Source organism: Thalassophryne amazonica, chromosome 7 (genome assembly GCF_902500255.1).
Source record: "Thalassophryne amazonica chromosome 7, fThaAma1.1, whole genome shotgun sequence".
Lineage (NCBI taxonomy): Eukaryota > Metazoa > Chordata > Actinopteri > Batrachoidiformes > Batrachoididae > Thalassophryne > Thalassophryne amazonica.
In genome coordinates, this window is record NC_047109.1 from 104,824,465 (window position 1) to 104,848,329 (window position 23,865).

General features: G+C 39.4%; 1 protein-coding gene across 1 annotated transcript in view; it reads right to left on the reverse strand.

The window, feature by feature from the left end:
• Window positions 1-23,865, reverse strand: part of dnah5 (dynein, axonemal, heavy chain 5) — a 366,123-nt gene that overhangs the window by 236,356 nt on the left and 105,902 nt on the right. Inside the window, exons 39-47 of the mRNA XM_034175262.1 lie at window positions 21,395-21,567; window positions 13,541-13,611; window positions 13,223-13,330; window positions 12,210-12,397; window positions 10,007-10,201; window positions 9,701-9,835; window positions 5,960-6,067; window positions 5,619-5,772; window positions 5,289-5,435 (exon numbers count right to left, since the gene is read on the reverse strand). Coding sequence (XP_034031153.1) covers window positions 5,289-5,435; window positions 5,619-5,772; window positions 5,960-6,067; window positions 9,701-9,835; window positions 10,007-10,201; window positions 12,210-12,397; window positions 13,223-13,330; window positions 13,541-13,611; window positions 21,395-21,567 — 1,279 coding nt within the window. The remainder of the gene's footprint in view (window positions 1-5,288; window positions 5,436-5,618; window positions 5,773-5,959; window positions 6,068-9,700; window positions 9,836-10,006; window positions 10,202-12,209; window positions 12,398-13,222; window positions 13,331-13,540; window positions 13,612-21,394; window positions 21,568-23,865) is intronic.

Sequence of the window (23,865 nt, forward strand, 5' to 3'; positions counted from 1 at the left end):
CACAAATTTAACATCTCCTTTTTGTCAATATATAAACCATAAATGAGACAGAGCAGGTGTTTTTCTTGGGATTATTTTAAACATCTGTTTTTATATATTTATATTTATTGTTACTAGGTTGTACTGCCATTATTGCTATTTCTTGTTCTCTCTTATACTTTATTTGTCTTGTTTGGGGGTGGGGTGGCTCTGTGGGTGGGGGGAGCAGAAGGGTATGTGTGTGTATTGTGTTCTGTTTCTTGTAAAATGAAAAGTTATAAAGTATATAAATATGTGCACACAACAAACTTTTTTTCATGCTGACAAGTGTCTTCAATTTAACTATACACACTAACCCCATGAAACATTTTTGAGTGTATCAGCATTCCCCTCACACTGTCATGACATAATAAGGAAACATTACACATAAATAAACACATTATTTTAAATTGTAGCTATATCTGTTAGGTTGCTGTGAGGTATTTGTGATTAAATAAATTTCCAAACACCTATATAGGCAAACTGTATCTGAGTAAGTTAATGTGCTCAAAACCACAAATTATTACAATTTAAATATTTGAAGTTAGGGTTGCACAGATCTTTTGAATGCAGCTAAATTAACAATATTAAGTGAATTAACAATACTTGAGTTTCAGATTCAACACAGAGCACCCAAACAGCTTTGGGAGTGAGTATGTTGGGGATCTATTGACATTTTCAAGGACATATGCACTCAGGGATTGAGCCATCAACTTTTCCGTTGCAGAATAGCATGCTTTACCATCTGCACTATTGTCCCAGAAAATCTATAACCCATACTATTTTCTGCTTGTTGTTTTATTCCATTATAAAACCACCTGAGTCTGCCTCTGTAAACAAAAAACAGAAAATAACTTAATAACAAACTCATACTGTTTGAGATTCTGACAACATAGTTGAAATATATGTTAGCACAACTATGTCAGTGTCCTTGGGCCACTGGTATAGGTATCTGAGACCGACGAACCCTGGATTAAATACTTAACTGCTTCCAGTACATTATTATTCTCCCTTAAATTGATTTAACTCAAACTAACCAAATTCACTTTACTTTAATAAAATAGGTTAAAGTTCAAATAACTGATTTTAAGGTAGATAAACTTAAAAAATGGAGATCATTTGTTGGCTCAATGTTTTTGACTTCTGCCAATTCACTGGGGTTCACAGTGAAATTTAATCACAAGAGACTTGACACAAGTCCAGTAACAGTTATTATGACCATCAACAATAGTACCTGTTGCTCATAAGAGACCCCAAAATCATCAGACTGTCCTCCATGCTGCTAATGATCTCTGATGTGCTGTCTCCTCTCAGAAGCAGCTCTCCACGAGTCTTGAAGTTAGCAAATGTAAAAGTCTTGTTGTCCCACTCTGAGATCACCTGCTTCAGCTTCTGTTCGATGTCTCGCTCTTTCACTGCGCTGATACAGATATCCTGTATAAGAAAAGTAGGTTTGTCAAAGTACTAGAATGATAAATAGTGGTGATAAAAATAAAGGATGGGACAACCCGTCACAATAGTCAACTGCAACAACCTAATATCAAACTAAGCATGTCATGGTGAAGACAGAGCTGAGTTGGAATTCGAGACTTTCAGTTTGCGTTCCTGTCCTCACCTATGGTTATGAGCTTTGGGTAATGAATGAAAGAACAAGGTCATGGATATAAGTAGCAGAAATTAAGCTTCTCTATCAGGTATCTGGGCTTACGCTCAGGGAGAGAATGAGAACTGAAATATCCAGGAAGGACTTGAATTAGAGCTGCTGCTTATTGTCATTGAAAGGAGCCAGCTGAGGTGGTTCAGGCATGTGGTGAGGATGCCACCTAGGTGTTTCCCTAATGAGGTCTTCCAGGTACGTCAAACTGGGAGGAGGCCCCAGAGAAGACCTAGGCCACATTGGAGGCATTACATTTTCCAGATGGTATGGGATCCCCAGGAAGAGTTAGAGGACATAGCCAAGGATAGGGAAGTATGGGATGAGTTGGTTGGTCGACTGCCATTGTGACCCGGACCCAGATGTCACAAAATGAATGAATTCAAGAAGCCATGTTACGAGGGGTGATGGAGAAGTTTTGAGCCTCACCCAGAAAAAGTAGGGTGTGGTTCTCCGTCTTTGGCAGCAGAGAAACAAACATTTTTTTTTTTAGTTTTTCACTCATTGGGTCCAATTGCCCCTCATCTAATAAACAATTGTCAACATCATATTATCATTTGTTATTATCATAATTGCCATTAATTGCAATCATCATGGTGTACAACAAAGAATCTTAAACATAAAGTCTCAACTGATGGTCAGATGTGTCTGACTGAAATCTTATTTCAATGGTTATAATAAAAAAAAACTGTAGATCAGATTTTTCTGTTTAGCTCATAGAAATAAGGTCTTAAAACTATTAAATTGATTTTGAATGATTGAGAGAAAATGAACAACATCCCACATCTTACTTCAATTTCCTCTTTATACTTGAGCAGAGGAGCCTCCATGATGTTACATAGCTTGAAAGTCTCACTCTCCACTTCAAAGGTATGTCCAGTCACCTGGAACAAAAAAACTGATCAAATTGAAGAGCTGTGGCTTGCACTGGCCTATAATACATAAACATTGCAGACATCCTTTTGAAACAGAGCTACACTTATCTTGAGTAAAATCTTGGGAGACGTGTTTATAACAATTTATGAAATCTTTACCAGCTTTTTACCTCTGTACACAATACAAAACAGCATTTGTCTGCTCATTAAACAAAATCACCTGATTTATAAAGCTTTAAAACAAAGTATGGACATTAATCACCACAAATAGTCAGTGGAAAGCAAATCCTAAATGTTGAAATGAAGGCGACAGAGACATCCAAGCCCTACTGGAGGCCTTACAGCAGCTCACAAACACATTAAGCAGGGAAACACTGAGCCTCAGCTGCTGCATGGGGAGCAATAAATTATAAATGCGACTGAAATTGTGAAGACAGTAACCACTGTAGATGGTGCCAGTCGTGTTTTTAGAAGATGAATACAGTACTTCTTTTACACCTTGAATTTTGGTCATACTAAGTAAGACTAGAAATTTATCAGTTCATCATTTTTTATAGAAAAACATGTAAAAGTTGAGTTTCATAGGCCTGAATTGTTGTTAAAACAGCTCAAACTAAGTTTCTTTGGAAAAACGGGTTCATGTTTCTCTTCAAAACTTTTCAATGCAAAGTGGAGTACATAAATTATGAATTAGCTCAGATCTTGGACTCATATCTCTGACCTCGGTAATTCGTTTCCAGTGACGTGCCATCATGGCCTTGTTGGTCATGTGCTCTAGCAGTGGACAACATTCACTGAAGTCATCAATTGTTTTCTTCAAGTCCTGGAAGGCCTGCCAGTCCTTCATGGCACGGGGCAACTTTCGACATCTAGTAAAAAAAACCCAAACAAAAAACAAACAAAAACAAACAAACAAACAAACAAAACTGTTAATAGCCAACAATAATTTTGTAGTAATGAGCTAAGTGCCACTGGACATCAAATGGAGGAGTGTGTGCAGTAGAAAGTTGACCAATCTAGCAGCACATAACATTTATAATATACAGACATCCGATGTGTTTAGAGGCAAGTTTGAGAACCCCTATTTAGACGGATTATACATACAGTGCATCCAGAAAGTATTCAAGGTGCTTCACTTTTTCCATATTTTGCTATGTCAGCCTTATTCCAAAATGGAGTGAATTAATTTTTTCCTCAAAATTCTACTCACAACAACCCGTAATGACAACATGAAAGAATTTTTTTCCTTTTTTTGAAATTTTTGCAAATTTATCAAAAATAAAAAACAAAGAAATCACGTGTACACATATGTATTCACACCCTTTGCTCAATACTTTGTTGATGCACCTTGGGCAGCAATTACAGCGTCAAGTCTTCTTCAATATGATGTCATAAGCTAGGTGCACCTATCTTTGAGTAGGTTTACCCATTCCTCTTTGTAGCACCTCTCAAGCTCTGTGTGAAGGGAAACAAAATTGTGACCAATGATGTCCAATGCAATCTGCATCTTCACCACCAGATGATGATATGTTCCACACTGTAGCCTTCAGTAAGCTAGCACACAGAAATGGTGTTTTGCGTGACTCAGTTCAGCAGATTCATGACAGCACAGCCTGATAAGGTCTGTTGGACTTGATATGTAGAAATCAGAAAACGTTATCTATGACTTCCATTGTAATGATCTCTATGACTGCACAGTAAAATCACTAGTGTAAAACTAACACTGTCTGTGTTAAATTAACACTGTCAGTGTACATATGGGCCTACTCTGGTCAGAGTGGGACCATACTGTATGTACACTGTCAGTGTTAATTTAACACTGGTGATCAAGATTTTACAGTAATGAGGACTAAAACCAATGCACATCATAGGTTGTTTGTCTTTTGTTATGTCATCTAATTACAGAATATTAGCATGTGCAAATCTTTTCATCATCAGAAGTCACATTTCTGAAAGTGACAAATAGTATTCCCCAGTATGATGGGGATGGCCTGCCATCATAACTTTTCTGATGTGAGCACATTTTCTTTTTATGGCTGGTAACTGCATACAGCTTTCAGGCTAGTTTCACAGACCAGGACACAAAAATGGAAACACTGTAAGGAGAAGTCCCTCAAAGAGTGGATTTCTCCACCAAGGGCCAACAGCCCAGTTTATCTGTTATTAGCTGACATGCAAACAACATGAATAATACAATTTAAATGATCATGCGTTTTTGCATCTGCTTGAATTTTCCTTTGCCTCAGCCCAGTGTCGAACTTGTAAGAGGTCTTAGTGAGGTGACCTTCACTTTGACACACAAAGTTTTTTCAAGATATCACATACATATCAATCACATAGATATATATACACACACACACACACACACACACACACACACACACACACACACACACACACACACACACACACACACACACACACACACACACACACAGAGTTAGGCATTTCCTAGTTCCTAGACCTGCTCTGCTTTCATTCAAGTCAAGTCTGGAAGCATGCACTGGTGCTGCACGTTGCAACATTCACGACACCATAGACCCACCTTGAGTACTGGTTGGCGACGATCCAGGCAGACAACTGGTCCATTCCCATGTCCCTAAAATATCCATCTATTTGTTGCAGCCAAGTGAAATGTGGATGTCCTTTACTGACACCATTTTAAAAAGGTTTAAATTTTCTGTTCTGGCCAAACTTACAAGTATAACAAAATCTGCCATCAGCTGAAGATGTCTTCTTACCTTTCTTTGCTCTCAGTGTTTTCCTCCAAAGTGTTGAGAAGATGCCATCAGTCCAGTCATTTGTTGCCACATCCAGTCGGCCAAACATCTGAGGTGCTGTGATGGCTTTAGGGTTCATCCGCATCTCTTTGTGGGGCTGACCACAGTCTGCAAAGACAAACACAAAGGTTTCCAAAAAACTAATTTTCCACTGGTGTGTGAACTGCTTCCAAACTACTGAGGGATGGTACAATCCATCTGTGTCTTGAGGACTTACTTTCTTTTTGCAACTTGCAATAACAGTCATGTCTAATAATGTCTGTTCTGTAGCTCTTACACATATGATCCTACCTGTCATAGCTTTCATCAGAGAGTGGATACAGGTTGTCTTTCCAGCCCCACTAGGTCCCAGGGCCATCATACCATGTCGAACCATCTGAGTTTCAAACAGCTGGATGATCTTCAGTTTCCAGGGAGGATGGTTGATCAGACCCGCCTCCTCAACCTGAGGGCACACAAGTTACAGGTGCAGTATTGGATATTTGGATATTAGTGTTTTGTCCAGTCTGACTTTCCGTGTCTCTCATTACTCAATAAACTTTTTTGTCTCATCTTATCACTTTCATTGTCTCCCATTTATTCCTTCGAACATTTCTTTGTCTTACAAACACTCTTTGCTCGCACGCCCCTACCTGTGTGTTGATGGCAGCCTCCAGTTCAGGATATCCCGCTTTATCAAGTTGGATGCCTGGAAAGAGGTCCTCAATCAAGCTCAGGAACAGCGGCTCATCCTCATCAATCTAGGAAAGACACATGCATGTACATGTGTACAGACCAGCTGAAAAAGCATCATCAAGTAAATGTAGATACCCACAATAATCTCTCACACATGCGCACGCACACACACACACACACACAACACAAAATTAATTATACTACTGCAGTAGGAGTGAAAATGGTTTGGACATTCATCACATTATCAGAGCCAGATGGAAGGCCAGATAGTGGAAGTAGAATTGTGTGCCTGCACTTTTGTGTGTATTAGTCACACTGTATTGTGCCTAATACAACTTTCTATAACTCATATATCTATAACTCTACAATTTCAACTATCAGATTTCACTAAATTTGAATTCGGCATCCCAAATTACTATCTCAGAAGAGCTTGATTTGCAACTGATTTTCTGCTGATTCGGATTACAGATTTTGTGGCCATTTAAATTTATCATTGAAAACCCCATTTAATGTACGAGGGCTGTCAATAAAGTATAGGTCCTTTTTATTTTTTTCAAAAACTATATGGATTTCATTCATATGTTTTTACGTCAGACATGCTTGAACCCTCGTGCGCATGCGTTGAGTTTTTCCACGCCTGTCGGTGACGTCATTCGCCTGTGAGCACTCCTTGTGGGAGGAGTCGTCCAGCCCCTCGTCGGAATTCCTTTGTCTGAGAAGTTGCTGAGAGACTGGTGCTTTGTTTGATCAAAATTAGTTCTAAACCTGTGAGGCACATCGAAGTGGACACGGTTCGAAAAATTAAGCTGGTTTTCGGTGAAAATTTTAACGGCTGATGAGAGATTTTGAGGTGATACTGTCGCTTTAAGGACTTCCCACGGAGCGGGACGTCGTGCAGCACTCCCAGCGCCATCCTCAGCCTGTTTCAAGCTGAAAACCTCCACATTTCAGGCTCTATTGATCCAGGACGTCGTGAGAGAACAGAGAAGTTTCAGAAGAAGTCGGTTTCCGCATTTTATCTGGGTATTCCACTGTTAAAGGAGATTTTTTTAATGAAAGACGTGTGGACGGGTCCGCGCATTGGGACGCAGCCAGCGCGGTGGCACAGGAAAAACACCTCCGTGTTGATAACCATTTGTAAAATCCAGGCGGCTTTTGATGGCTTTCAGTGGATTGAGTATCTGAGAAATTGTTTAACAGCTGGGCATGTTCCAACTTGTCCTTAAGGCTTCCAACAGAGGTATTTTTCCTGTGGCGGAGCGTCGCGACGGCTGCGTGCCGACGCTGCAATCCGTCCGCACGTCTTTCATTAAAAAAATCTCCTTTAACAGTGGAATATCCGAATAAAATGCTGAAACCGACTTCTTCTGAAACTTCTCTGTTCTCTCATGATGTCCTGGATCAATAGAGCCTGAAATGTGGAGGTTTTCAGCTTGAAACAGGCTGACGACGGCGCCTGGGAGCGCTGCGCGACGTCCCGCTCTGTGGGAAGTCCTTAAAGCGACAGTATCACCTCAAAATCTCATCAGCCGTTAAAATTTTCACCGAAAACCAGCTTAATTTTTCGAACCGTGTCCACTTCGATGTGCCTCACAGGTTTAGAAAAAATTCTGATCAAACAAAGCGCCAGTCTCTCAGCAACTTCTCAGACAAAGGAATTCCGATGAGGGGCTGGACGACTCCTCCCACAAGGAGTGCTCACAGGCGAATGACGTCACCGACAGAAGTGGAAAAACTCACACATGCGCACGAGGGTTCAAGCATGTCTGATGTAAAAACATATGAATGAAATCCATATAGTTTTTGAAAAAAATAAAAAGGACCTATACTTTATTGACAGACCTCGTATATTTTACATTATATCTTAATCAAGCATACCCCGATCACTCTCATATTTGAAAGTGAGGTGCAGACTGGCACTCATTATTTTCTGACAAAGTTTGATCCAGATCTGATCTGGATTGTGGATTTTGCGGACATTTGAATTTTAATATTGAAAAGCCCATTTGGTGTACATTTTGCATTATATCTCAATCACAAGTGCCTTAATCATTCTCATTTTTCTGTTATGGATTTACCTACACCACCAAAATATGATGCCTACTTGTCTGTCTTTCAGTTATCAGTTGGAAACCAAGTGCCAAAAAGCAGTGACAAAATGCGCATCGAAGAGATGTTCTGTGAAACCAATGTTCTGTGAAAATTATCTGAAAAAAAAAAAAAAAATTCAGAAACTGCATAAAGTTGAAAAAAAAAAACACCACAAAAAAACTTTGATTCAAGTGCATGCTAAATACATACTCCTGACATTTGATCATCATCTAATTTAGCTTATGAAAAGCCACTTCTAACAAGACTTTGACCTTGAGAATTTTTTGCAAAGTAAAATTTGTGGAATTAGAAATTAATGTTGGCGGAGGTTTGCGCTCTACAAGTGTGGTGCTCTAGTTTTGTTATTTTTGATTTGATTTGTCAGTAGGAGGTGGCTCTTTTTTATCTCTACAACAACCAAACAACCACAAAAAGATAAAAAAAAAAAAAAAATCAATGCTTGGTTTACATAAACTGTAAACCTTTCAGCTTTAACTGCCAATATTCTATTTACCCAAATCCTAATATGGTTGCATGGTTAGGCTGGCAGCACAACTAGTCATTTTTGTTTCCATATACAATATTAAATCAATTATTCATTTTCTTCGAGGCCAAGCTCATGATGGCAACAGACTAAGCAGCTCCTCCTACACTTCCAGGCCCTCTCACTCCTCCTGGGGAACCTCTAGCTGTTCCCAAACCAGCTGGGAGATGTAAGTCCACCAGGGTATCCTGGGTTTTCTCTGGAGCCTCCACCCAGTTGCAACTGCCAAGAAGATCCCTCAGAACACGACAAGAGGGCATCCTTATCACATGCCCAAACCCCCTCAGCTGGGTCTCGTGTTCATCCTGAATATCTGAACTTCTCATGCTGTCCCTGAGTCTAAGCCTGGTTACTTTCTGGATGAAACTTGTTTCCGCTGTTTGTACCTGAGAACTTATTCTTTCTGTCACTACCCACTGCTCATGACTGCAGTTGAGGATAGGGGCATAAACTAACTGGTAAATTGAGAGCCGAGCCTTCTGGCTAAGATCTTTCTTCACCACTATGGTCAGTACAACAGGACTTCAGATGCAACACCGTCTATTGATCTCACTCTGAAACTCACCCTCACTCCTCAACAAGACACCAAGACACTTGAACACATATGGGACAGTAACTCTCTCCCAACCCAATCCACCTTTTTCTGACAGAAGACCATAGTCTTAGATATGTATGTGCTGATCCTCATCCAAGTCACTTCACATTCAACCTCAAACATGCCCAGTGTGCATTGGAAGTGTCTGATGGACACAATACCAGACCACAACATGAAATCACTGAATACCTCTAAATTTATCAAATAAATAAAAGTGATCAAGGTAACACAAAGCTAATTGAATGCTAAGGCACAAATAACCAGTGGGGGTGCTCACCACAAGTTTGCCTTCTTGTTTTCTTCTTAATATTCTGGTTTACATGTTGTAACTGCCCACAGTAATTTGTTAGTAAAAGTTGATCACACATTTCAGTCTAGTCTATTTATCTTTTCATGAAAACTGAACAAAAAGGTTTGACCGTGTTGAGATATTCCATTGCACTGTATTCCATTTCATCCCATACTGACCAGTTTGGAGAGGTTCATGTCCCTGAGGACCCTCATAACGATGGTGGACTCGGTGTCATTAGGATTGGCTCTCTTGGCTGCCCCCAGTGTTCGCAGCACAGACAGGATGTTCCGAAGGCCAAAGTCATAGTGAATCTAAGCAATCAAAAAAGTTCACATGCACTTTGATATCGATAATAATCTCGATGACAGAGCCTTGGAAATCCCAAGAAGAAAAATGATTTATATAATAGAATGCTTGTGCTTAGACTGATCACACTGAGTAACTGAAAAAGATAAACGTTAGTGGCAAAAAAATGTTTTTACCTGCTTGGAAAGCTGCTCCTCGCACAGCTTATAGAGAGTAAAGAATTTGCGAGCCAGCTCAATGTTGTTTATGAACCCACAGCTGGCCAGTTTTACCCTGATGATAATCTGTCGGTCAGGAACCATCATGGCCACGGAGCGGAAGTTGATCTTTAGGTTCTCAGGAAGCTCCTGGCGACCTGCATATCCTGGGTTCTGATGAATGAGGCACATGAAATTTGATGGGTCTATACATACTTTAAAGGGGAATTCAATACTTTACAACCTAGGCTGCACTTTTATACATTTTCGGGGTTCAACACTTCACTCAAGACAAAAATGAATTAATCGGTGTGTTTCTCTTTTGGAATGGAAACAATTTATTTTACTTATATACAGCGCCAAATCACAACAATGCTGCCTCAAAGCGCTTTGCATGAGTAAGGTCTAGCCCAGGGGTAGGCAACCTGTTCCAGAAAGAGCCATGAGGGTGCAGGTTTTCTTTGCAGCCGCTGACTCCACCAGGTGATTTCACTGATTAATATCACTTTGAGCAGATGGAATCAGTTAATCAGTGAAATCACCTGGTGGAGTCAGTGGCTGCAAAGAAACCTGCACCCTCATGGCTCTTTCTGGAACAGGTTGCCTACCCCTGGTCTAGCCTTACCAACATCCAGAGCAAGCACATAGGTGACAGTGTTAAGGAAAAACTCCTTCTGGTGATAATGAGAAAGAAACCTCAAACAGACCAGACTCAGAGGGGTGGCCCACTACTTAGGCCATTCTGTCTCAAACTAACTGGCTAATTAATGTAATTGCACTGTGCAACCAAAAATTCTCTTAGTAAATAATTTCTTGTTGCCACTAAGAAAGCAAAAAAAGCATAATGGTGAAGGACTTGTTGTAAGATCCATCCCTCCCATTGGCAGTTGACTTGTAATCACTCAGTGGAGGGCAGAACCAGGGAAGGATGGCTAAGCTACGTAGCTAACTGTATAATTGGTCGTTTTAATATACAATTACATTTAGTGAGGCTAACATGCACACAAATACCTCTTTGGGGATCCTCTCTGTGCTACTAGACACTTCTGATGACATATTACCTGTTAGCTTGCCCCATGGCATTGCGTTAATTAGCCGGTTAGCCCTTGACAGTATTTGCATTCTAAATCAATACTACACTGATCACTTTCATTTTTGTCCCAAATGAAAAAACATCCACCAAAACAAATAAAAACAGATCTTAGATTGTAAAATGCTGAACTTCCACTTTACACTTTAAGTAGAGTATATCAATAGAAAGTTTCTTTCGATCAAAGAAAGTTGTATGGAGCCACTGAGAGAACATTTACACCTGAAAATGTGTTACAAATAATACAACAAAATTCTGAGATTAAGATGGAAGCAGATGCACATTCATCATTATGCAAATGCAACAAAACAAGCAGATGTCTTCCATTTGTGTAATTTGCAACAAAAACAGTATGTGTGCAACTCATTTTATCGTTTGTTTTCCTGAAGTGTCTTCTTGTATGCACAAATAAAGACTTGACACTAAAATCTACACATCATATTGTACGAGTCCTTATTAGAGTTCACAGGAGGAACTCCCCTAAAGCGAGATAAATCCCTTTTGAAGACAACTCAAATCAACCAGGCCTTTGATTACTGCCTCTGTGCACATATGTTCACACACATCAGCAAAGTAGAGAGGAATGGAAAGATCTCTGACCCCTGTTGTTAGACGGGACAACCATGCTGCTGTTCTCTATTTAATGACTTGTTCTGGGAGCACAACTGTGCCAGAGAGTTAAAATTATCTCACTATTTATAAAATCTGTTAGAAGCCTTTTTAGAGAGAAGTAGAGATGAGGCAGACCCTGCATCTTATAATATAGACCAACTGCATTGTTGAATTCTCATGTGAAAATTTTTACAACACTCCTAGCAAACAGATTAAACAAGCACATTGTTTCTATTATTCATGCTGATCAAATGGGTTTTATTCCTAATAGTTGGGTGTTTTGGGCAGTATTCATCTACACAGGAAATCCTTAATGTGGAACTTTTTTAAATAGGAATGGTATTTTTAAAAAATGTGATGACAAATTTATGAATATGGATCCCGTCCCAATGTGACACTTCAGAATTCCAAGTTAGTGTGACTCAGTATGTATGAATTTGTTTGCTTGCTGCATTGTATGCATGTTAAGGTGTTGCTCACCATAGTAAGGAACATGCCAAACTCTGGGTTCATGTCCACAGTGTCTCCATCAGTGAAAATAAAGCTTTTGCGGCGTTCCTTTCTGCAGGTGAGTATGATGGCAATCTGCTGGGCAGCCACTGACAGAACCGGGAGCTCAATGCGGTTGAACTCGTCAAAACAGCCCCACGAACCAGACTGTGCCAGGCCTGACAACATACACGTTCAACTTTACTTTGGGAGGCATTCATATCATTGTTTTAAACATTAATTACATTTACAACTCCAAAAGAATCCAGATTTTTTTTTTAATTACTTCACAATTATTTTGACTTGCGTTCAATGGATTCCCGGACTTGGCCACCAGAAGTGTGTATGTGGCCAAAGTGTCAAATTTGTGCAGACATTTTTTTTGTGCCTGGGGCCTTGAATTTTGAAATTTTGAGACACCTGGGAAGAGCTTATAGAGTCATGAGGTCGCTGCACAGAAGGGTTTGGCGATGAATCCTTTCTGTCTTACCGTATGGTTGTGATACTCTAAACAGTGACATAAGGTGATGGTAAGATGTTTTTGGTACTCGGGCCCTTTGGAGGATCCTTGAGTACTGCTGAAATGAATGTGTCAAAAGAACAGTTACCCAGGCACAAAAATGACAAGTATCATGTGCATTGTGAAGGATTTCTCTGGGCATGCAGATGCCTCACTGTTGTGGACCCAGCAGCTGGGGAAGGTCAAGGTCATGCCCATGCTGCACCTACAGCGCGTAGATGGTTACTTTGAGGTGAGGATGGATTGGTTTGCCTGAATGGTTGCCATTCAGGATCCAAGGTGGTTCCATAGTTTGGTAAATGTAGTGACGTGGGGCGCCAGCATATAGTCTTATACATGACCTCTCCATGTTCTAGTAGTGATTCCATTTCAAAAAATAAAAATGTACTCCACTAAAATTTTTCATGCCTTAAATAAAGTGACAGCATATGGCCCAATTTTGGTGTTGCTATACTATACTGCTATACAGTGGAATAATACCTACCTTTGTAAATTCTCCCCAGACCTCTGAAGTCCATCTGATCAGAACAGTTGAAGACCACAACATACTTGCCCAGACAGCGACCCATGTCTTTTACAGTCTCCGTCTTACCTGATAATAAAAGCCAGATTTTGACACGTCCTTAAATAAGGTTCATGACACAAAAAGCTTCTACAAAGCTACATAAAAACTAAGCATATTAACCATCAGGCAGTGTCATCATCAAGCTGAGTCTATAGCCCTGCTTAAGTTGGGCCCATAGCTGTTTATGATCTTATACACAAACTTCATTAAGTCAATGGTTGAAGGTGTCATTCTTACCCGTTCCTGCAGGACCTGCAGGGGCTCCACCCATACTCATGCCAAGAGCCTGGGCTATGGTGATGTAACACCTGAAACAAACGCATAAATTCAAAAGTGTGACATAAATAAATGTAAGGATTTTCTATTTTAAACCGATTAAAATATTAATTACAGTGACACAGAAGTACAGGTAAACCTCGTTAACTCACGCAAGTTGGGGTCCACAAAATCTAACTGCAACTTATCTGAAACCGTGAGTTAATGAGGTTGACAAAAACATACAGTAGTCTATATACAGCAGTCTAAATTTTCTGGGTCCACAAATCAATCGTGAATAAAGCCGAAACACAAGTTATGCATACATGATTTAACGGGGTTCACCTGTATTAACAACCGGATTAAATAATGTGATAGTTGGCACAGATAAAAAGAAAGGCATCACTGCACCCTTTGGGCACATATTGCAGCATTTTGAGATTACCTATCATTGGTATGCTGATGACAGTTGTACATGTCGATAACTGCTGGTAATCTCATCCACATAACATCCTTAGAGGATTGCCTTGCATCAGTGAAAAGCCGGATGTCCAGCAATTGCTTACTTTTAAACTCGGACAAGACCGAAATGATGGTTCGTGGTCCAGCAAGACATCGGCATCAGTTTGACCAGCTAACGCTTAGCCTAGGCTCATGTGTCATACATCACACTGACAAAGTGTGATGATCACTTGGGGTAATTTTTGAACCTACGCTGTCCTTTGACGTAAACGTTTGAGATATCACGAGGACTGCTTTCTTCCACCTGAGAAACATAGCAAAGATTCGTCCAACCCTGTCTATGGCTGATGCTGCGACCCTGATTCATGCATTTGTCTCTTCTAGATTGGACTGCAATGTTCTATTTTCTGGTTTACCGCAGTCCAATATTAGGGGTCTCCAATTGGTTCAAAATGCTGCTGCCAGATTCTTGACAGGAAGCAGAAAGTTCAACCACATTACACCCATTTTGGCATCTCTTCACTGGCTTCCTGTCCCAGTGAGGTCCGATTTTAAGGTTCTGCATTTAACCTATAAAATTATTCACGGACTGGTGTCTCCCTACTTAGATAACCTAATACACTCTCCATATAGGCCTGGACTCTGTGCTCTCAGGGCACAAGACTACTTTATATCCGTACGGTGAATAAAAGGTCTGTGGACCACAGAGCTTTCTCTTATTGTGCACGTGTTTTGTGGAATGATCTACACAAACAGTCAGATTCTGGAGAGACATTCTAGTCCAGACTTAAGATGCACATATTCTCCCTCTTGTATGGCTAGCATACTGGCATAGTATGGAACTATGCTTCCTATCCTTTTAAATTAATTTTATTAGTAATGGAACAAGTCTCGTCCTCAACTTTATCTAAATTCGTAGTCTGTTAGTGAAGCTTAGGGCTTGCGGTCGGCAATCACCTTAGTATTTTCTCTACTTTCCTGTCAATTCACTGCTGATGAATTATACCTTAGGTCTGATTTTTCCAGCTGACTGATTCTGCTCTTTTTTTCTCTGTCCAAGGTGCAGAAGATATTGCACGGGACTGGCGACTCCGGACAATAAGATGCTGGACTGACCGTGAGATGCCATGCCTGAAGCTGATGTAGCAGATGCTGTTTTGATTTCCTGCTTTCTGTTCTTTAGCTTTGTGAAACTTTGTAAAAAACCTTGTTAGACTGGCCTAAGCAGTGGGTCACCCCCTCTGAGTCTGGTCTGCTTGAGGTTTCCTCCTCAATATCATCAAAGGGAGTTTTCTTTACCACTGTCATGTGTATGCTTGCTCAAGGGGTTGGTAAGGATAGACCTTACTTTTGTGTACTGCTTCGAGGCAACTTTGTTGTGATTTTGCAGTATATAAAATAACATACATTGATATTGAAATCAGAGGGTTGATGCATACCGTACTCTTATGCATATTCCATGGACAAGTAAATATACATGTGTATGAAATGGTGTTTTTGACTTTGTATGACTTCACCATATGACTTCTGTGTGACTTCATTGTGAAGTCATTCATACCAATCAATCACAAATATTTTGCTGATCAATATATGCTTCAAATCCTTTTGGTTTACTGATGGAGATTTTATAAGTTGTTACCATTTATTTAATTAATCATTGCCTGCTTACATGATATTCAATGTAATCAAAAGTAGTCTGAGTTACGTTTCTGCTTCTTGTGAAATGAACTGTATCAACTATCTGTTATCTGTGTGACGTGGGAGTGACACCAGCCACAAGACTGAAAGAATATGTGTCTTAGCTGACTTGTTAAAGGATTCTACATTTATTATTGTCTGAATTATATTCTTTTATACTTCATGTACCCATTCTCATCCAGTCATAATAATTATGTACCCATTCATATATGCTGCATTTAAGCTAAATGATTGCTCAGCCACAGTGATGAACTAAAGGTTGTTTCAGGACTCTGTTGACATCGAAACTTAACTGTTTACTCCCTTCTTTCAGTGAAAGAAACGAACATGTTTCACAGGAAACCGTAACTCACAAGCAACCGTTCACCCCTCCCTTCCCCAAACGCAATGTACCCTAATGCTACATTGTATTGTTTATGATTTTTTTCTTTTTCAATAAAAGAGCAAGCGCCGGGGGGGGGCGGCAGAGAGGAGCAGGGAAAGCAAGGTTGGTCTTAGGTTTGTACGCTCTCTCCGAAGCTTCTCCCCTTTGCGCAAAGCTCACAAAAGAGATCTCTGTCTAATGTTGTCTCTTTTTATGTGATTGTGCTTTGAGAAACTGTGTTTTGCAGGATACGATCTCAGGCACAGTTTAAGTGCCAGGTCCAGTTAGGGCAACGGACCTGACATTTTCATATATATATATATGTGTGTGTGTGTGTGTGTGTGTGTGCATGTAAAAAAAAGTGTTTTTCAACCCTTTGACCAAACTACTCCAAAATCCAGTCATCTCTACACATCTATTCCAAATATCTATCCAAATAACTGCAATTAGGATAGGTAATGCAGAGGAAAATTTCAATGTATATATGTATGTAGCAGAGGACAAATTTCAATGTATATATGTATGTACAATGACAAAAAAAGCACTTTACTTACTTTACTTAATCTCCCCTCAGTGTTTGATCCATCTAGGCTTCTAGGTTGTTGCGAATATACAAAAAAGGTGTTTTTTCGGACAATGTTTTTCAGGACCTTTGACTAAACTACTCCAAATGGAATCACTTCTTAATATCTCTTCAAGTATCTGTTCAGTTGTTTTTGAATTATCATGTCACAGACACAAAAGCACACATGCGCGTCAGTGAAAATAGTACCCATGAAATTGATGGTGATGCAATGACATGCTGAAGTACACCAAAGACGGTGCATGACACTGGGTTTTGAGCCTGCCACTTTGTCTGAAAGCAGTTTTTTTTTCCTTTTTTTCTTCATTGTATAACTACAACCACTGGCAAAAATTATGGAATCACCGGCCTCGGAGGATGTTCATTCAGTTGTTTAATTTTGTAGAAAAAAAGCAGATCACAGACATGACACAAAACTAAAGTCATTTCAAATGGCAACTTTCTGGCTTTAAGAAACACTATAAGAAATCAGGAACAAAAATTGTGGCTGTCAGTAACGGTTACTTTTGTAGACCAAGCAGAGGGAAAAAAATATGGACTCACTCAATTCTGAGGAATAAATTATGGAATCACCATGTAAATTTTCATCCCCAAAACTAACACCTGCATCAAATCAGATCTGCTCATTAGTCTGCATCTAAAAAAGGAGTGATCACACCTTGGAGAGCTGTTGCACCAAGTGGACTGACATGAATCATGGCTCCAACACGAGAGATGTCAATTGAAACAAAGGAGAGGATTATCAAACTCTTAAAAGAGGTTAAATCATCATGCAATGCAAAAGATGTTGGTTGTTCACAGTCAGCAGTGTCTAAACTCTGGACCAAATACAAACAACATGGGAAGGTTGTTAAAGGCAAACATACTGGTAGAGCAAGGAAGACATCAAAACGTCAAGACAGAAAACTTAAAGCAATATGTCTCAAAAATCGAAAATGCACAACAAAACAAATGAGCAACGAATGGGAGGAAACTGGAGTTATCGTCTGTGACCGAATTGTAAGAAACCGCCTAAAGGAAATGGGATTTACATACAGAAAAGCTAAACGAAAGGCATCATTAACACCTAAACAGAAAAAAACAAGGTTACAATGGGCTAAGGAAAAGCAATCGTGGACTGGGATGACTGGATGAAAGTCATATTCAGTGATGAATCTCGAATCTGCATTGGGCAAGGTGATGATGCTGGAACTTTTGTTTGGTGCCGTTCCAATGAGATTTATAAAGATGACTGCCTGAAGAGAACATGTAAATTTTCACAGTCATTGATGATATGGGGCTGCATGTCAGGTAAAGGCACTGGGGAAATGGCTGTCATTACATCATCAATAAATGCACAAGTCTACGTTTGTATTTTGGACACTTTTCTTATCCCATCAATTGAAAGGATGTTTGGGGATGATGAAATCATTTTTTAAAGATGATAATGCATCTTGCCATAGAGCAAAAACTGTGAAAACATTCCTTGCACAAAGACACATAGGGTCAATGTCATGGCCTGCAAATAGTCCGGATCTTAATCCAATTGAAAATCTTTGGTAGAAGTTGAAGAAAATGGTCCATGACAAGGCTCCAACCTGCAAAGCTGATCTGGCAACAGCAATCAGAGAAAGTTGGAGCCAGATTGATGAAGAGTACTGTTTGTCACTCATTAAGTCCATGCCTCAGAGACTGCAAGCTGTTATAAAAGCCAGAGGTGGTGGAACAAAATACTAGTGATGTGTTGGAGCGTTCTTTTGTTTTTCATGATTCCAAATTTTTTTCCTCACAATTGAGTGATTCCAGATTTTTTTCCCTCTGCTTGGTCAAAAAAAGTAACCGTTACTGTCTGCCACAATTTTTTTTCCTGATTTCTTATAGTGTTTCTTAAAGCCAGAAAGTTGCCATTTGAAATGATTTTAGTTTTGTGTCATGTCTGTGATCTGCTTTTTTTCTACATAATTAAACAACTGAATGAACATCCTCCGAGGCCGGTGATTCCATAATTTTTGCCAGGGGTTGTAGTACCTGGTCACACAGCTTGAATGACTGCTACTAAATTTCCAAAGCTGATCATTTTCTAATTTGCACTCATGTGGCCTCAGTTCTCCACTATTCACTGGGACCACTGATGTAGTGATAGGCAGAAAGAAAGGTCAAATAACACAAATGGAAAGACAGTATTGCAAAAACAGCAAATAAAAGGAAGCAGACAGAGTTGCAAGCAGAGAAAGAAGACTGTTAGAAAACCACAATGGTCTTGTTGCCTCTGGCCAAAAGGCCAGTGTGCCACTTCTTTGAAAAGCTGCAGTCTAATGAGAGCGCCATTCCTGCTGCTGTCACTTTTCATTTCTGTCTCCTTGTCTCTTCTCATATTTCTCCCTCTGTGTTTGCCTGACACTAGGTTTTGGGTGACTTTTTTCCTTCCATTTGTGAGAGCGGTGATGACCACAGCACAAGAGTGCCTGCTCTTGTCTTCTTGCCAATTCGGTGGCTCTGTCCCCCTGTCCTTCAGAATCCCAGCTATTCCTCAATGATAAACATTGTCAGCACTTTTATTTGAATCAGTGAAAGACTGAGGATTTCTACTCTATCACAAAGATAACATCTTGTCACAGTCATTTGGATCTGAAGAGGTTTCATAAGCCACTGTTCTCTGTCATTCAAAAAAGTGCGACTAAATCAGTGGTGTCCAAACTATTCCAGAAAGAGCCGAGAGGGTGCAGGTTTTCTTTGCAGCCACTGACTCCAGCAGGTGATTTCACTGATGAACTCATCCCACCTGCTCAAAGTAATGTTAATAGGTAAAATCACCTGTTGGAGTCAGTGGCTGCAAGAAAAACCTGCACCCTCTCGGTTCTTTCTGGAATAGTTGGGACACCACTGGACTAAACAGTGTCTAATAGAAGATCAAATTCTAACCTGAGTGCCTGCATCCATAAAAATTAGACTACAACTAAATTTTTGTGACATTTTCTGAATGTGTCTTTTAAGGAGTGATGCCGGTAACATTATTTGTAAAGCATTGCTCTAATCTGACTGCTTTTTTCAGTGATGAATAATCTAACACATTGATCTTTCCAACTCAGTAATCAGATTAAAGTTACTTGTTCAAGTCACTGTGCGTTACTATTATTTTTGCATTGCGGGTCAACTGTAGCATTAAAACTCCCATGGGCAGGGGGTTGTGGTTCGACTGAACTGCCCACTTTGCCAGTTTCAGGAAGCTGTGAGCTGAGACATTTTTACTCTTTTTCCCCTTTATTTAAAACTGTGAGCCGCTCTGTGTGTCCTCACTAAAAATAGCTGATCCACGACTTGTTAAAAACTAACACTTTTTTCCACCCAATTGCACTTTAAGTCTCTTTCTGAGGATGACATGATGTAAAAAAAAAAGACTGATAAAACTTTCTTACTTGTCAATCTGGTCATGTTTTCTGCATAAATAAATGCTATCCATCCTTCATGTTTAGACATCAAAGCAGGGGCGAATGCAGATGGAAAGGGGGTGTGGAGCGGGACAGGGACACCTCCCCCAACAACACCCCAAGATTAAAGGTTCACCTTTGAAGCCTTTTTTGTACTACTATTATGACTAATAGTACCTATAACAATAATAATAATTTCAACACAGCTGTGAAAAACTGCTGTGAAAAGCTGCTGTCTTCCCACCTGCACGGAACCATTGCAGCATGTATTTTTTTATTTTTTATTTATTGTTTCTTCACAGCAGCTGCATGATGTGGAGTAATCAGTAATCAGATTACCTTTTAAAAGTAACTGTGGCAACACTGCTTATAAGTTGTAGTACACATGGTCACACCTGCTGCAATAAAGAAATGTACACAGTAAATTTTGTAAAATATACTGTAATATAAAGTAAAATACACTCTACCAAGATAACATTTGGTCCCAGTCCAAATAGAGTTAAATATACTCAATCACAGTGCTAAATCAATTCTATCACAGTGTGAAATCCACTCTATCATGCTGTGAATGACTCTTATTGGAGTTGACAAACTTGATTTGGCAAGATGGTAGAGCTGATTTCACTCTATAATAGAGTGTATTTAACTCTATTTGGACTGGGACCAAATGTTATCCTGGCAGAATCACAACAAGAAAAGACAACACCACAGCATGGAGGCCATAGAAGCTAGCTAGAGCATTGCCTAGCTACCAGCAATAGTAAATTAACATTTATATGAAGGGAAGATGTCTGAACTATTCAATATTGCCTTATAACTGACTGGGAATGATATTGATCTGTTTTTTCGGGAAAATTGCACCTAGGAATGTATAGCAACAAATTTTATTCCCTCAAGAGAGGTGGCCTGCAAATAGTAATTTAATTCCATGCATCGTCTACCATCCTTGAATTATAAACACTCAAAAGTGTGAATCTGAGATTGTATTCTGTCAGTTTAACTTAGGAACATGAAGAAAAATAACATTTGTTTTCATGCATTTGCAAAATTTCAGCACAACTAAGGGGACATTCCATCTTTCTGACTGTCCTAGGCCCTGTCACCTATTGGTGCTTATCTCTGCATTCCATAGCACCAAGCAGATGAGCTTGTAAGACTTACTCTGGAAGAGACGCCAGCCTAACGCAGGTTATTTCCCAAGCTGATGCTCATACTAATACAGGATTGAAACCTAGGTCTTCATATTGGCAGGCCAGCTCCTTAGCCACTCAGCTACCTGCTCTACAACTTTCTGTTTGTGGGACCTTTAAATGGAACTCTACCTGTCAGTCAATGGTGTGATGACAAGCCTTTCAGAGCAGCCCAAGAATTCATTCTGGTAGACAAATCCCACATCTGTGATGTTGATGATTGTCTTGTCTGAGTCCTCGTTGAAGTAAAAACGACACTGCTTCAGCCACTCAAAGTCACTGGGGCTTTTGACTTGCAGCCGACACTGCAAGGAGAAGGAAGATGGATGACGAAAAAGAGTCACGGGTGGTGAACAGGAAAATGGTGTAATTGTGAGAACAGGAGAAGGAATGACAATGGCCAGAGAGCAAGCACAGTAGAGAAGTAGAAATGGATACAAAAAGAGGCATGTGAGACAGAGAAAATGCCAATAAAGAATGGAAAATCAAACCATATGAGTCAGGAGGTAGTCAGGAAGAAAGGACTGGGAGAACAGGAGTTATGACGAAGTATAAGGTGACATGCAGGTTCCATTAAGAAGGTGGAAGAAAAGCAGAAGAAGCAGTGTGATGATAAAAAGTAGTGGGTGGCCATGACATGAAAATGAGGTGGAAGAAATTAAGCGAAAGGGGAGGAGAAAGAGAGAATCCGACATAAGAGGGAATGTGAAAAGGGGAATGAGGTATTTGGAGAAAATTGGGAGATGTGAGCCAGATTGTTGGAAAAGAGGATGAGAAAAGATTAAGTGAATATGAGGAATAAAGTAATACTGTCAGAAATCACTGTCAAAAGTGGTTCTTTCTCACCACTTCTATGCACCTGAAAGTCAAATTACTGTGTTTTGAGTGGAGACTTGAAAGACAAGGTACAAATAACACTTGGGTCTCATTAAAAACACTTCAGAGGGTTTGGTCAGGCAAATTGGTTTGTTTTTAATGTATGTTTGATGTACGTAAATCAGTGAAATGAACAAATCATTCTGCAGTTCAGCAGGAAACACTTTGTCCTCCATCACTGGTTGTTGTATTTCTTTGCAGTTGATCCAACACTGTCATCTCTGCGTGCTTTCTTTATTCCGGGGTCAAGAATGAATAAAAAACAGAGCCCCCCCAAAGATGTTTTTTTTTTTCATATCTTTACAATCCTTGCAGATTTTTTTGGCATGTTGGGAACTTGTTGGGAACTGAGTGTGAGGACTGAAGGACAAATGACATTGTTCACTCTAAAATAAATGTCTGTGAAATTAACACTGAAATTATGTAAAATGGTGACAAAAATGAACTAGATAATCTATGAGGAGGATTACAACAGAATAGAGAACTAAACACAGCTGTTAATTTGAACTGTTTAGTGGCATATTTAATTGGAAATTTTATAGATTACTGTGGTTTAATTCTCATCAACACATCATCAACACCTGGGGCCCAAGTGGCCCCCACCAGAACCTCTTTTTAATACTGTTAACTTTTTTTTTATTTATGCCATTCTTACAGATATCTGTAATATAACTTGGCAGGGTAACTATGCAACTATTTTGAAAAATGCCTATTGCATATCTCGCTAAAAACCACATTTCATTTTGAAAGAACTGAGAATTATTTTCTCTTTTTTGAAGATGACTTTTCGATACAACCTACCTACCTACAACCTTTGAATACAAACTACTCTGATAGTTCAGTAGTTATGAGGTCTTCCATGTGAAATCATCAGATTTTCCAAAATCTTCCCGGGTCACCAACTCAGATTCTCATGATTTTTTTTACAAGTACCTACATATGTCTGATGAACACATGCAAAATATTTCTGCTTAATTCCAAGTAGTTTTTTAGATATATTTTTTTTAATCAGGGTACCCACAATCCTATTTTTTTTTTTTCATTTTTAAACAGCATTATCTCAGCTAAAAATGCAGATATAAAGGTCAAATTTGGAAAACTCCCTATTTGGGCACCCCAGATATAGTAGTAAATTTCAAAAATAGGATACAGAGCTAATTTGTCATTCTGTAGCATCACAAAAATGTTTCTCTTTATGATTTCACCATGTGGGCAAGTCCTCAGCCATTTCATAATTTTTTTTGTGGAGAGCATATTGATATACCAACTTTATGTCAGATTTTTTTTATCTAGCTCAAATGCCTTCATAGTGAAACAAATTTGCAAAGTAGGGTAACGTAACATGGCGCAAACCAATTTGGAACCTGTATTTGCATATTCAGAAAGCAGCTTTGAATGGAAGCATAAAGCTCAAATTTGGTATTTACAATATTTGGCACCCCAAAATAATGGATCAACTTTGAAACTTTGAAAGACAGATGACTGAGCTTATTTTTTCTTCATGGCATCATAAATTTAGCAATTCAGTCATCAACGCAATTTTGTTACAAAGTTTTGAAGAGTCGGTGACCTGGGAGGCATCTGATTATTTCACATGGAATGACCCTCTGAATACTTGACAAAGAGCTTAAACTTTTGCTGGAGTCCAACCAGATACCATTATAATAAGTGCAGTCCAAATTGACTCCATCAGAAAAATGACTATGGAGCTCACAGCACATGATTAA